Genomic DNA, 15,190 nt, shown 5'->3' with positions numbered 1-15,190 from the left:
GTAGCTCCATCCTGCGCCGCCGTATCAAAGATCATCTCCATCGATTCAGGATTTCTCATCATCTACTTCGACCATTTCTTATTCTAAGACGGAACAATATTAACCCATTATCATCACATTTTATGCTCTTCTGGTATTGGACATCACACTCTATTGAGCCTCAACAATCAGCCTAGAACAAATTCATTATAACTAAATGAAATAATAATAATAATAATAATAATAATAATAATAATAATAATAATAATAATAATAAATAAAGAAGGTTAAAAACACCTCAGAGGTCATTAAAAAGAGATTACAAATTCACAAAGATTAGATCTCAATTTTAGAATTACCATATGAAGTTAAATAGAAATTTTACTTTAGGTACATCTGACTTTTTCCTTGGTTTTAATTTTGTCCCCCACTATTATGTTTTTAATTTCTATATAAAATCATTTTATTTTTTGGATAATTCAAAATTCTCTTAGTGATGTATAAAGTGAAAGCAAAGCAAACCTTTTTTTCTCTATAAAAAGGAGACTGAGTAATGACAGTCAGTACACAACTAGCTCACATATTATACTCAATAACTTGAAATATTTGAGCTATATCCCATAACTTTTCTAGTTGCAATATTGCAAGATGGAGAAGATGAATCCAGAAATAAAAGCTGATGATGATATGAAATGGGTTCATGATTCTTCAGTTGATCATAAGGGAAGAGTTCCACTTCGAGCTTCCACCGGTTCTTGGAAAGCTGCTTTTTTCATTATTGGTAAAAAGAAAATATTAATTGCTTTTCTTTTATCTTAATTATTGCATTCAAATGAATAACTTGAATATGTTTTTTTTTTCTTTTTCAATCTAATTATGCTTCTTAAGTTTGTCTCTCTATAAAGTGCATGGAACTGATCTTTTTCCTCAAACTTTAATTTCACATATTAATTAGTATCATATACCACTTTTGAAGTACTCCAATCATGCATCTACTTTTTATCAATTTCCATTTGGCTTTTAGCATAATTCAAATTTTCAGTTAATTAGTAAAAACCCTAGTCATGATAATATACTAGGGTTGATATAAAATATACATATAATATAATATAAACAAATATTACGAAATGAAATGATTGATTATTTTTAAAACATAATTCCTAGTTTATTTTAAATATTAAATTAATAGAAAGTTTTAGAGAATAAAAATAGGAAATATATCACTAATTTCATTATTAAATTTACAAAATTATCAACAATGCCAAAAGAACATAACATAAGGGATAATATTAAAAAATAAAATGTAACCTAAACATATAAATTCACCAAAATTAAAATAACCAATCCAAAAAAAAAAATTAATTAAATATTATCCATTAAATTACGGTTAAACTTAAACGGGATCGCAACACGAACATATATTTATAAATATATTTAACTCTTTTCTTATAAATCATCAAAATTAATTTTGTAAAGTTGAAAATGAAATAGAATGAAAAGTTTATGAGATATGTATCTCATTTAGAAAGTTATAATGTGATAGTACAAGACTAGATTGTGGATAGGACCACTGGCGCACATTAATTGGTTTATATTGGTTTAAGTTGTTTCAGATAATCAATTATCTACCTTATATATCTTCAGGTGCTCCTTTTCATTTTTTGAGCTGGATTCCCACAATTATCTACTTTATATATCTTAAGTTGTGTCATCTTTATTCTCGTGAATATCAAAAGATTTTGGATTTGAATTAACTCATAAATACTTAACAATCTTAAATCTATTGAAATAAAATTTAAATTTTGAATTCAATATTTTTTTCACATATATTTATTTAAATTAAAATTGGTCATTAGATGAATAGTAAAATTAAGATAAAGAAATAAAAGTTATCCTTCTGTGTTATAGTTATAATTTTTAATAAAATAATTTTACTTTAATTGTGCTCTATATTCCTAATCATCTTTTTAGTATATACTAGACTATAATGTAAAATAATCATATTATTATCATATGCTTTGTTCCATGATAATCCATCTATCATGATATGTTGCCAGAAGTGGTTGACCTCTCATTCTCTACCACAAAAGTGATTAATCATGTTCGTTGAATATATATAAGCAAATTGATTCATGACCCACATCTTCCACTAGTTTATAAAATTCCTCATGCATTGTACTAGTGGCAAATCATTCACCTGTCAATATTCTTCAAATCCTAGGTATGAACATATCATTATTTACCATTAATAGTGGCGGTTTCTGAAAACGACATAACAAAACCGTCATATTTTACGTGTTATTTTTTTTAGTGTTACTTACATTATTAATTGAATTTGCTACACAAATTAATCATGATAGAATGATTAATCCCTGGATACTTGTTTTCAGCAATTGAGTTTAGTGAGAGATTAAGCTACTTTGGAATAGCAACAAGCTTAGTCCTTTATCTCACAAAGGTGATGCATCAAGACCTAAAAACAGCAGCAAGAAATGTTAACTATTGGGCAGGTGTCACAACTCTAATGCCACTGTTTGGTGGATTCATAGCTGATGCATATTTAGGTCGTTACTCCACTGTCTTTGCATCATCCATTGCTTATCTTATGGTAATTAACCTTAATTACTATGTCATTAAAACTTAATTAGTACTTTTCATTATATTGTTAATGTAATAATGTCAAAATAATAACTTTAGCAAAATGTTCATCCTAGGGTTTGATACTGCTTACACTATCATGGTTCTTACCAAGCTTAAAGCCATGTGATCACACTATGACATGCAATGAACCAAGAAAAATTCATGAAGTGGTTTTCTTTGTGGCTATTTACTCAATATCTATAGGAACTGGAGGTCATAAACCTTCTTTGGAGAGCTTTGGAGCTGATCAATTTGATGAGGATCATGTTGAGGAAAGGAAGCAAAAAATGTCATTTTTTAATTGGTGGAACTGTGCTTTGTGTAGTGGACTTATTCTTGGAGTGACCTTGATTGTTTATATACAAGATAATGTAAATTGGGGTGCTGCTGATGTTATTTTCACTGGAGTTATGGCGATTTCACTTGTTGTATTTGTTATTGGAAGGCCTTTTTATAGGTATAGGGTACCATGTGGGAGTCCTTTGACTCCAATGTTGCAAGTTCTTGTTGCTGCTATATCTAAGAGGAAGCTTCCATATCCTTCTAATCCTGATCAGTTGTATGAGGTTCCTAAGTCTCATGGCAACAAAAAGAAGTTTCTTTGTCACACTAAAAAACTCAGGTATGTCAAGACAATAGACACACATTTAATCAAAAGGGTTGATAGTACAATAATCAGTACTACGTAACACCGACACTTTGTATTACTGAAGATGAAGATGTGTTAGTCTTATGTAGCACAGACACGTTATATTTTTGTTTGGCGATCAACACACTTTCAATAATATTGTTGGAAATTTCACCTTTGTCGGGGTCTGTCCCTAGTCACCTAATTATATCATTTGATTTGCCTTTATTGTAATCTCTAACATCTTTATTGTGTTGTGTTTCCGCTATTGGATCACTCATCACTTATGTCCATGTTTCAGATGTCTAATCCTAGACGAGATAGAGTGTGTTAAAAGTGTCACAACGGATAATATATAGTTTGATGATATGTTTTTAAGTGGAGACAATTTTCATCTTATAAATTGGTTTTTGTAGAGATGATTTAGACCAAATGCACAAATTTAAAATAGTATCAAAGCCTATCCTTAATGCGTTGTTAGGCTTCACGCTTCGGGGCTCATTGAGGCCTGAGCGCGAGGGAGTTTGTTTGAAATTTTGCCTTTGTTGCCGTCCATCGACAATGACAATCCTTATCTTATATGTCGATTTTATAGAAATCAATTAGGTTAAACCCACACATTCTAAGAAATATATAGTTTTTCCTCAATATCTCTAACTTATAATTCATTATTTGACAATTTGTTTTCAGATTTCTTGACAAGGCAGCTATAATTGAAAATGATGGAAACTTAACTGAAAAGCAAAGTCCATGGAAGCTAGTAAATGTAACAACAGTTGAAGAAATGAAGCTTATAATAAACATGATTCCAATTTGGGTATTCACTATACCATTTGGAGTAAGTGTGGCACAAACATCAACATTCTTCATCAAACAAAGTGCAACAATGAACAGAAAAATAGGTAAAAGCTTTGAACTTCCACCAGCTTCAATTTTCACAGTTGCAGCCTTAGGAATGATAATTTCAGTGGCAATCTATGACAAAATCCTAGTACCAATGTTAAGAAAAATAAACCAAAACGAGAGAGGAATCAACATCCTTCAAAGAATTGGTTTTGGAATGTTTTTCACTATCACTACAATGATAGTAGCAGCATTAGTTGAGCAAAAAAGACTTGAAGCTATTAAAGACGAATCACTTTCAATGAGTGTTTTTTGGTTGGTTCCACAGTTTCTGATTATTGGTTTTGGTGATGGATTTACACTTGTTGGATTACAAGAATATTTCTATGACCAAGTTCCTGATTCAATGAGAAGCTTAGGAATAGCTTTTTATTTAAGTGTGATTGGAGCATCAAATTTTATGAGTAGTATGTTGATAACTTTGGTTGATCATGTGACAATGAAGAATGGGAAAAGTTGGATTGGTAAGGATTTGAATAGTAGTAGATTGGACAAATTTTATTGGCTATTGGCAGGTATAACTACTGTGAATTTGTTCTTGTTTGTGTTCTTTGCTAGAAGATATTCATACAAAAATGTGCAAAAGGTTGCGGTTGTGGTTGATAGTTATGAAGGAAAAAGTGATTATGGAAAAGTAGAAAATGAGGTTTGAGTTTGTTCTTTAGGTGCATTAAACAAAAATAGGCAAATGTTCAAGTATAGTAATTTTATCAAGTATCTATTTAGATTGGAAATTTGTATTTATGTTGTATACAACTCTATATTATACTTTTGTTGGAAAAATATAGTGTTATATTGAGATTTTGTGATGAATTGATGAGGAAAAAATATTTGAGAGAAGGACAATTTTTATTTATAGGCCTACATATTGAGATTTTGTTCTTATGTGCTTGGTTTATAAATACTAAGTTTTTCCATATTTATAAGTTTTAAGGGAGTTTTAGATGCACCAATAGATTATTTTAGACATTTCAGCATATATAGAGTTCTAGACACTTATATCCACTATACATATTTGATGTGTGTTTGAAGTTGAGTTTAGAAAGTTGAAAACTCACTTTTTCATGAAGCTATAAATTGAGGCTTTCAAATTTTCACATTAAATGTGGGTTGAGATGTGATAATTGTGTATTGAAATGTGATAATGATGTTCCAAATTCATTATCAAAGATATACTTAATAGCATATCTCTACCAATTTACTTCTACATTTCTCTAAACGATTGTTTGGACTATACCACTTTATTAGTTAATTTAGACTAACTCTTTAGTAGTCCAATGGACCAAATCAAATTTTTAATCACACCTTATTCTTTGGACATGTTTGTGTAATTTCTCTTCTCAATAAACTAAAAATTGACATTAAGCAGAAGCAAAAGGTAACTGAACTGAGTAGGGAAATCTCACAGCTCTAAAAGATTCTTCAAAAAGAACTCAATTAAATTTTAAGTTTTGACTAAAGACTACTAGCTCTAAAAGATTCTTCAAAAAGAATTCAACCAAATTTCAAGTTCTGACCGAAGACTACTAATTTTAAAAGATTCTTCAAAAAGAATTCAACCAAGCTTCTCAGGTAAAGTTCATCAGAATGTTGATGTTAATCAAATCAGTGCTCTGGAAAACATCAATCAATTTCTAAAAATAAACAAGATTCTCATTGAATATCTACTCTGATACTTCAAAAAGGTTAATCAGGAAAGTGTTCTTTCATTCTGATTTTATCTTTTTAGGATTATACAGCTCAGGGGGGGTTTTGTGCTTCTGTAAATTGTATTATTCTGTGATTACCTTGTACAAAACTGTTCATCAAAATACATGTTCTGTCATCACCAAAAAGGGGAAGATTGTTAGAACAAGATTTAGTTATGCATTTATACCTTGAGTTTTGATGATTACAATGTTGTATTTGTGTGAGAATAATTTTTGTATCCTAATGGTTTGTTGTTGTGTAACTTTAGCAGTCAGTTCTAATTATGAATACATAACGTGCAACGTCATCAGTTTCTGAATAATGAGTTCCAAATCCGCTTCTGCGTCAGCTATTAGATGTTCTGAAAGATGTTTAATATTGTCGTTGCAATGATCTTCCTGATTTTGTGTTGATTCACTTATGAGAAGCTTCTAAGGAGACATTATGTTGTTGTTGCAATATTCTCTCAGGTCATGCTTCTGGATGTGACTCTGATCACCGAACTTCTGAAGAATGGCAAGCTTCCGAAGTCATGTTATGTAGCTGAAGATTCTGAAGATCTCAAGGCAGACAATTGAGGTTATCAAGGTTCTGACAATAGATTATGAAGACTCTAAAGATACTGAAGATCTAACACCAGACTACTGACGTTGTCAAGGCTCTGATCGGAGATTTTGAAGTTTCTGAATCTAGCTTTATGTTTCTTCATTTCATGTTTCATCAAGTTTCATCAGAATCCAATGAACTCGAAGATAAGATCAAATGGGATCGTGACCAAATTGTAAATAGTACAAATCAAATATCTTTTCCACTACTTGATTTCTTGGGCAAATGACAGTACTATACATCACATTTATCACTGATTTTATGGGTGAAGGACAGTACACAGTATCACTCATTTCACCATCCAATAGTGGACAGTCGCTCTATGAGTTTTCCCTATTTTGCCCTCCAAAGGTCTTCTTCTTATGTTATATAAGTAGGACTTGGAGACTTGAAGAAAAGTCGTCGGTGATACAATATTTTGACAAGTCTCTTTCTTTGTGAAAAGTTATCATTCTTTTGTACATGTTTTTTATTTAAGTGTTTGTTTATCAATTATGTAAAAATTACTTGTATAAAAGCATCTTGTAAGATACAAAAAAATTATTTAAACTATTTGTTTGATTCCTTGAGGAAGTTATTCTTAAGAAGACAAAGAAGATTATTCTTTGTGAGTCCTTAAGGAGACTAGGGTATATTTGGATCCTTGAGAAAACAAAGAAGGGTATTCTTTGTGATTGTTGTAATATGTTGTTTATAGTGGATTAAGTCCTTGTGTATGAGGCAAAATCACTTTGGCGGGTGGGTTGGAGTAGCTTTGAGTTTCAAGCAAACTAGAATAGAAAAACTTGTGTTTTTATCTCTTTGTTACTAACTTATTATTGGTGTGTTCTTAATTTGGAAAAAGCTTTTGCTTCTAAAACCCAATTCAACCTCAATTTCTTGTGTTTTTCACACCTTCAATTGGCATCAAAGATCCGTTTATGATTGTGATAAAAGTTTTATCAACACTTCACCGTATTCAGTATCGATCTAGTTTGTGTGAGAAACAACGGTTGTTGCTAACGTTGTTAACAATAATGAAAGACATCATTATAGTGCAAAACCACCAATCTTTGATGGTGAGAAATTTGACTATTGGAAAGATGTAATAGAAAGTTTCTTTCTTGATTACGATGTTGATATCTGGGATCTTGTAGTCGATGGCTACGTTCACCCAACGAATTATGAAGGAAGTAATATAACAAGAAGTGCTATGATTGATCAACAAAAGAAAGATTTCAAAAATCATCATAAGGTCAGAACCATATTGCTAAATGTTATCTCTTATACGGAGTATGAGAAGTTAACAAACAGAGATTCTTCCAAATCCATTTTTGACTCTCCGAGGATGACTCATTAAGGGAATGCTCAAGTAAAGGAGACAAAGGCATTGGCCTTAATCTAGATGTACGAGGCATTTAAAATGGAAGATGGTGAAACTGTTGAGACTATGTTCTTAAGGTTTAAGATGCTTGTTGCGGTAATGAAAGTTTTGGACTAAGGATACTCTATAGTTGACGATGTCAAGAATATTATCAGAAGTTTTCCTAAAAAATGGAGACCTATGGTAACTGCTTTGAAGCTGGCAAAGGATCTTAACAGTATCAGTCTTGAAGAACTCGTTAGTTTTCTAAGAAGCCACGAGATTGAGCTCTAAGAATATAAACCTCAGAAGAGAGGTAAATTTGTTGCCCTACAGTCTAAGCCTGAGAAGACAAAATCCTATCAAGCTGAGGAAGAATCAAAAGGATTTGATGAAAACTCATAAGATGATGATGAGTTGTCTCTAATTTCAAAGAGAGTCAACAGACTCTGGAAGCACATGCAAAATGGTCAATGAAAGTTCAGATGAGCCAGAAGGATTGCTGGTCATTTTTATTATTCATCCAGACAGAAGAATCAAGGTTTTGGAAAAGAAGTTATTTGCTTCGAGTGCAAAGAGTCAGGTCACTACAAATATGATTGTCCTAAACTGAAAAAGGACATAAGACCTAAGAAGAATTTTTCCAAATGGAAGAAGGGATTGATGGCCACATGGGATGACTTAAAATCTAAAGAAGTAGATTGTGACGAAGAAAAAGCCAACGTTGCACTGATGGCAACTATAGATGATCCCACAGGTTCTGAAGAACCAGAAGACAAGGTATTATCATAATCATAATTTGAATCTGATTCTGAAGAGGTATTTTCTATCTTATCTCGTTCTGATATTGAATCATGTGTCTCTAAAATGCTGGAAAAGTACCAAAGTCTTTAGAGTAAAAACAAGGACCTTAAACAAGTCCAAATAGTTTCTTCTTAAACTCACAGTGAGCTTGAGAAAGACATTTCCTCTCTAAATGAAAGAGTACTTTCTTTAAAAAGTAACAAATCTGCTTTGAAAATCAAATTTTCAAAACTAGCAGAGGAAATAGTCTCAGAAGCTTATGGTACTTATTGTGTCATTAGATATGAAAGAGCATTCCAGTACTGTCTATCTAAAAGCATAGATAGAAGCAAAATGGCTTCTTTGATCTATGCAGTTAGAAGAAATGGGAAGAAAGGTTTAGGTTGTTTAGAAACTATAAAACCTGACGAAAGTCAGAAGGTAAAACCATAACCTATATATGTGCATTTCGTGCCTGCTAGCACTGAGATTGATATTTCTGCACAGACATAGAAACATACAAAGGATAAGAACTCAGTTTTTAAACCTAAGTATGATACACATATTCCCTATGATTATCCTTCTGCTAAAAGACCCAAAGTTGTAAGAAACTCTGGGAAAACTAACAAGAGAGGACTCATAAAGTGGGTACCTAAGGATAAAGTAATTTATATTGCAGACATCCTTAGCAGCTCCACTAAAACACCAGTTATGGTACATAGATAATGGATGCTCGCGACACATGACGGGCAGAAGGTCTATGTTCCAAGATTTGGAACGTAAGCCTGAAGGCTTCGTTGGTTTCGGAGGAAACCAAAAATGAAAGATCATTGGCTCTGGAACTATTAATAACAGTAAACTTCATTCTATTACTAATGTTCTTTTAGTTGATAGTCTGATGCATAACCTATTGTCTATTAGTCAACTTAGTGATAATGGTTATGATATCATCTTTAATCAAAAGCCTTGTAAGGTTGTTAGTCAGAAAGATGGTAAAATCCTATTTAACGGAAAGAGAAAGAACAACATTTACAAAATCATACTTTCTGATCTTGAGGATCAAAATGTAAAATGTTTAATGTCTGTTAATGAATAGAAATGGGTATGGCATATACGTTTCGACCATGTTAGTGAGAGAAGGATTTCTCAGCTAAATAAGCTTGGATTAGTCAGAGGCTTACCAAACATGAAGTTCGCTTCAAAAGCTCTTTGTGAAGCATGTGAGAAACGCAAGTTTTCTAAAACATCTTTCAAAGCGAACATTGTTGTTTCTACCTCTAGACCGTTAGAACTTCTTGACATTGATTTTTTTGGACCAGTGAAAACTGCCTCTATCAATGGAAAGAACTATGGATTAGTCATCGTTCCCGACTATAGTCGTTGGACATGGGTAAAGTTCTTAAAACACAAGGATGAGTCACATTCTGTGTTCTATACCTTCTGCTCACTAGTGTAAACAGAAATGAATTGCAAAATAGTCAAAGTCAAAAGTGATCATGGTGGAGAATTTGAAAATAAACATTTTGAAAATATTTTTGACTCAAATGGCATTTCCCATGATTTCTCATGTCCCAGAACTCCACAGAAAAATGGAATTGTAGAAAAGGAAGAATAGGAGTTTGCAAGAAATGGATCGCACCATGATTCAAGAAACTTACATGGCTAAGAATTTCTGAGCAAAAGTAACTAACACAACATGCTATATTCAAAACAAGATTTCCATTAGACCAATTCTGGGTAAGACTCCTTATGAATTATGGAAGAACGGAAAGACCAACATTTCTTACTTTCACCCTTTTGGATGTGAATGTTTTATGTTGAGCACTAAAGAGAATCTTGACAAGTTTGATTCTAAAGCAAAAAAGTTTTTATTGTTAGGATATTTTGAATGCTCTAAAGGCTACAGAATCTTTAACACAGAAACAAAAATTGTTGAAGAATCAATTCATGTTAGATTCAATGATAAGATTGACCCACAAAAGTCAAAGTTAGTTGAGAAATTTGCATATTTAAAGGTCAATCTTTCAGAATCCAAGGATACTAATTCTGGAGAAAAAGACTTTCAAGGAAAAGCTAAAGAATTTGAAGCAAACAACTCAGATATGACTCAACCAAAAGCTTTTGTTGGTCCAACTCATCAGAAGAAGAGTAGATCAAGAACCCCTCATTCTGATGGACTGATTCTGGGAGATAAAAATGCTCAAATCAGAACTAGATCTTCATTTAAACCTTCTGAATAGACTCTTCTAGATTTGGTATCTCTGATAGAATCCACATCTATTGATGAAGCTCTTCTAGATAATGAATGGATTTTATCTATGCAATAGGAATTGAATCAACTCACCATAAACGACGTTTGGGATCTTATTCAGAAACCAAAAGGCTTCCATGTCATTGGAACTATATGGGTCTTCAGAAGGGAGAGGTTGTTAGAAATAAGGCTCGATTGGTAGCACAAGGTTATAGTCATCAAGAAGGTATAGACTATACAAAAACTTTTGCTCCAATTTCCAAGTTAGATTTTATTCGTCTTTTAATTTCGTTTGCATTCAATCATAACATCATTCTTTATAAGATGGATGTTAAGAGTGCATTCTTAAATGGATATATTTCTGAAGAAGTATATATGCACCAAACTCCTGGTTTTGAAAACTCTCAAAATCCTGACTTTGTTTTTAAACTAAAAAATTCGTTATATGGTCTGAAACAAGCTCCTAGAGCTTGGTATGATAGACTACGTAACTTTCTTTTGGAAAATAATTTTACCAGAGGGAAAATGGACACAACCTTATTTTGCAAAACATTTAAGAATGATATTCTGGTTGTGCAAATTTATGTTGATTGATATTATTTTTGGTTCTGCTAATGCTTATGTGCAAGGATTTTGCTAAGTCAATGCAAGCAGAATTTGAAATGAGTCTACTGGGAGAACTCAAGTTCTTTCTGATCCAAATTGATCAATGTTCAGAAGGAACATATACTCATCAAAGCAAATGTACAAAGTAACTTATAAATAAGTTTAACTTATCAGAACACAAGCAAGCAAAGACTCCAATGCACCCTACATGTATTATGGAGAAAGAAGAGGTAAGCAGTAAGGTAAATTAGAAGTTATTCAGAGGTATGATTGGCTCTCTCCTTTATCTAACCACTTCTGGACCTGTATTTTATTCAGTGTCTGCTTATGTGCTTGCTTCCAATTAGATCCTAGGGAAACTCACTTAACTGGTACTATTAACCTTAGTTTGTTTTATAGAAAACCAAGTAAATAAAAATTAATAGGCTATTGTGATAATACTATTGGAGACATAATAGAAAGGAAAAGCACTTCTAGAAGTTGTCAACTTCTAGGAGACAATCTGATCTAATGGTCCAGTAAGAGACAATCAAAAATTGGGCTTTTAACATTCGAAGTTGAATATATTGCAGCTTCTGGATGTAGCACTCAGATGCTCTGGATGAAGAGTCAGCTGGAAGATTATCAGATATCTGAGAGTAACATTCATATTCTTTGTGATAATACCTTTTCTATTTGTTTATCTAAGAATCGTATCTTTCATTCTAGGGCTTAACATATTGAAATTAAACATCACTTTTTACGTGACTACGTTCATAAGGGAATTTTTCATCTAAAATTTGTTGATACAGACCATCAATAATTTGATATCTTTACAAAAACCCTTGCTGAAGATAGACTCGTCTTTATTCTGAAAAAACTTATTTATGAATTTATGTCTAGAATGAAAAGATGTAATTCAGAATGTTTAAGTCTTCAGAACTCTATATTAGATTCTGAAGAAAAAAATTGGTTGACTCTGAAACATGAGCTTTCTGGAGTAAGGAAGTTTCATGATTTAGAAAGGTTCATATCAGAATCAATCTTATCAATTTGCCTTCCAGATTCTGAACAGTCGTTGCATTAAATGGTTGTCATATCGTTTGATTTCATGTTGTTCTAAGCGGTGAAAAATGTCCCACTTTCTGAGCATGTATGATGAAACTGTGACACTACATAGAGATCTGTCTTGAAGACAATATTAATCCTTTGGTGAATCCCTTAAATCTCCCGGATGACTACCCAGTTGTTCCTCCACCTCCCCCTCCTTCCCCAAACCCTTAGTTGTTTTCAAAAGGTGTATTTGCACGTGTGTGTGTGTGTGTGTGGTGTGTGTGCTTTTTACTTTTATATAAGTGTGTGTGTGTCCTTTATGTTTGTTAAAGTACTTACTGCATTTCTATTGTGGTTCCTTGTATTTCTGTAAAAAAAATTGTATCCTTTCTCTACCTTTTGGCTTATCAATGAAAAATGTTTTGTTGTTTCTCATTATTTCTTTAATATTTCTATGTATTTTTATTGATGAAAAAGGGGGGGAAACATATCTAAGGGGAATGTGTAACTATTTTGATATACATAAATTTCTTAACTAAGAACCCAAACATTGATTAATGTTTTCTTCTAACAACTACTTCGAAGAATAGTTTGTTAAATGATTTGCAGGGTTATGTTCTAGAATGGTTATGTTGAAACATCGTAAGTTATTATGAAGTTTCAAATATTAGAATACAAGTCACCAAGTTTCTTGTGAAATGGTCTTTTATATGATGACTAAGAATTCAAGGAATTATTATCCATGTTCTGAACTTAGAACATTGGGTACTGGGAAAATCAAGTTCTCGAGAAGACTATTCAATTTTGAAAGTTTTCCTTCTCAATCAGGTTCTGAAAGTTATTTTCAAGAGTTCTGCTCTTCAAAGACAATCTAGCTCTAAAAAAGAATTTCAAAGAGAACTCAACTAGATTTCAAGTTCTGACTGAAGACTACTAGCTCTAAAATATTCTTAAAAAATAACTCAACCAAGATTATAAAGCGTAACTTATCAGAATGTTGATGTTAATCAAACCGGTGCTCTGGAAAACATCAATCAACTTCTGAAAATAAACTAGATTCTAATTGAATATCTATTTTGGTACTTCAAACAGGTTAAATAGGAAAGTGCTCTTTCATTCTGATTTTATCCTTTTAGGATTATATATCCCAGGGGGAGATTTATGTTTCTGTAAGAATTATTCTTCTGTGATTACCTTATACAAAATTGTTCATCAAAATACATATTTTGTCATAATCAAAAAGGGGGAGATTGTTAGAACAAGATTTGGTTCTGCATCTATACCTTGAGTTTTTATGATAACAATGTTGTATTTGTGAAAGAACAATTTTGGTATCCTAATGGTTTGTTGTTGTGTAGCTTTAACAGCCAGTTCTGATTTTGAATACATGATGTGCAACGTCATTAGTTTCTGAATAATGAGTTCAAAATTCGCTTTTCTGCAAGCTATAAGATATTATGAAAGATGTTCAATATTGCAACTGCAATGATCTTTCTGCTTCTGTATTGATTCACTCCTAAGAAGCTTCTGAGGAAAGATTATGTTACTGCTACAACGTTCTCTTAGTTCATGCTTCTGGACGTGGCTCTAATCACCAAACTTTTGAAGAATGGCAAGCTTCTAAAGTTATGTTACGTAGATGAAGATTTTGAAGATCTAAAGCCTGACAATTGAGGTTATCAAGGTTATGACTATATATTCTAAAGACTCTGAAGGTTCTGAAGATACCGAAGATCTCAAGCTAGACTACTGATGTTGTCAAGGTTCTCATCGGAGATTCTGAACTTTCTGCATCCAGCTTTATGTTTCTTCATTTCATGTTTCATCAACTTTCATCATAAGCCAATGAACTTGAAGATAAGATCAAATGGGAACGTGATCACATAATACATAGTACAAATCAAATATCCTTTCCACTACCTGATTTCGTGGGTAAAAGACAGTACTATACATCATACATGTCACTGATTTTGTGGGAGAAGGACAGTATGCAATATCACTCCTTTCACCATCCAAAAATGGACAGTCACTCTATGAGCTTTCCCTATTTTTCCCTCTAACGGTCTTCTTCTTATGCTATATAATTTAGATTTAGAGACTTGAAGAAAAGTCATTGGTGATACAATATTTTGACAGGTCGATTTCTTTGTGAAAAGCTATCATTATTTTGTACACAATTTTTCTTTAAGTGTTTTTTTATCAATTGTGTAAAATCTGCTTGTATAGAAGCATCTTGTAATACAAAAAAATATTATTCAAATTGTTTGTTTGATTCCTTGAGGAGGTTATCCTTAAGAAGACAAAGAAGGTTATTATTTGTGAGTCTTTAAGGAGACTAGGGTATAGTTGGATCTTTGATAAGACAAAGAAGGGTATTATTTGTGATTGTTGTAATTTATTGATTATAGTGGATTAAGTCCTTGTGTATCAGGCAAAACCACCTTGGCGGGTGGACTGGAGTAGCTTTGAGTTTCTAACGAACCAGGATAAAAATACTTGTGTTTCTGTCTATTTGTTCTTAACTTGTTAGTGATGTGTTCTTAATTTGGAAAACGATTTTGCTTGTAAAACCCAATTCAAACCCCCACTTCTTGTGTTTTTCACACCTTCAGTCCATACTAATATTTGTGGTGATATGTTAAGGCTTACAGGCTTCGAATCCCATCACCAATATTTTTCCATTTTTTCTACACAAAAAATGGTGTGTCCCTTAATTTTAATAATTATATAA

At 32.2% G+C, this 15,190-nt stretch overlaps 1 protein-coding gene across 1 annotated transcript; it reads left to right on the top strand.

Moving 5' to 3' along the window:
* Positions 1-525: 525 nt before the first annotated feature.
* On the top strand, positions 526-4,990 carry LOC127127529 (protein NRT1/ PTR FAMILY 5.6). Its single transcript, XM_051056732.1, has 4 exons — positions 526-760; positions 2,370-2,587; positions 2,694-3,241; positions 3,938-4,990. Exons 1-4 carry the CDS (start codon positions 628-630, stop codon positions 4,800-4,802), a joined length of 1,764 nt encoding a protein of 587 aa, XP_050912689.1. The 5' UTR covers positions 526-627; the 3' UTR covers positions 4,803-4,990.
* The last annotated feature ends 10,200 nt before the right edge of the window (positions 4,991-15,190 follow it).

The sequence above is a fragment of the Lathyrus oleraceus genome, chromosome 3 (assembly GCF_024323335.1).
Source record: "Lathyrus oleraceus cultivar Zhongwan6 chromosome 3, CAAS_Psat_ZW6_1.0, whole genome shotgun sequence".
NCBI lineage: Eukaryota > Viridiplantae > Streptophyta > Magnoliopsida > Fabales > Fabaceae > Lathyrus > Lathyrus oleraceus.
This window is presented reverse-complemented; position numbering and strand designations above follow the sequence as displayed.

Coding starts and splice junctions, on each gene's coding strand:
- LOC127127529 (XM_051056732.1), top strand. CDS start 628: ATGGAGAAGATGAATCCAGAAATAAAAGCTGATGATGATATGAAATGG. Junction 2,588..2,693: donor CATCCATTGCTTATCTTATG/GTAATTAACCTT, acceptor TGTTCATCCTAG/GGTTTGATACTGCTTACACT. Junction 3,242..3,937: donor TGTCACACTAAAAAACTCAG/GTATGTCAAGAC, acceptor ATTTGTTTTCAG/ATTTCTTGACAAGGCAGCTA.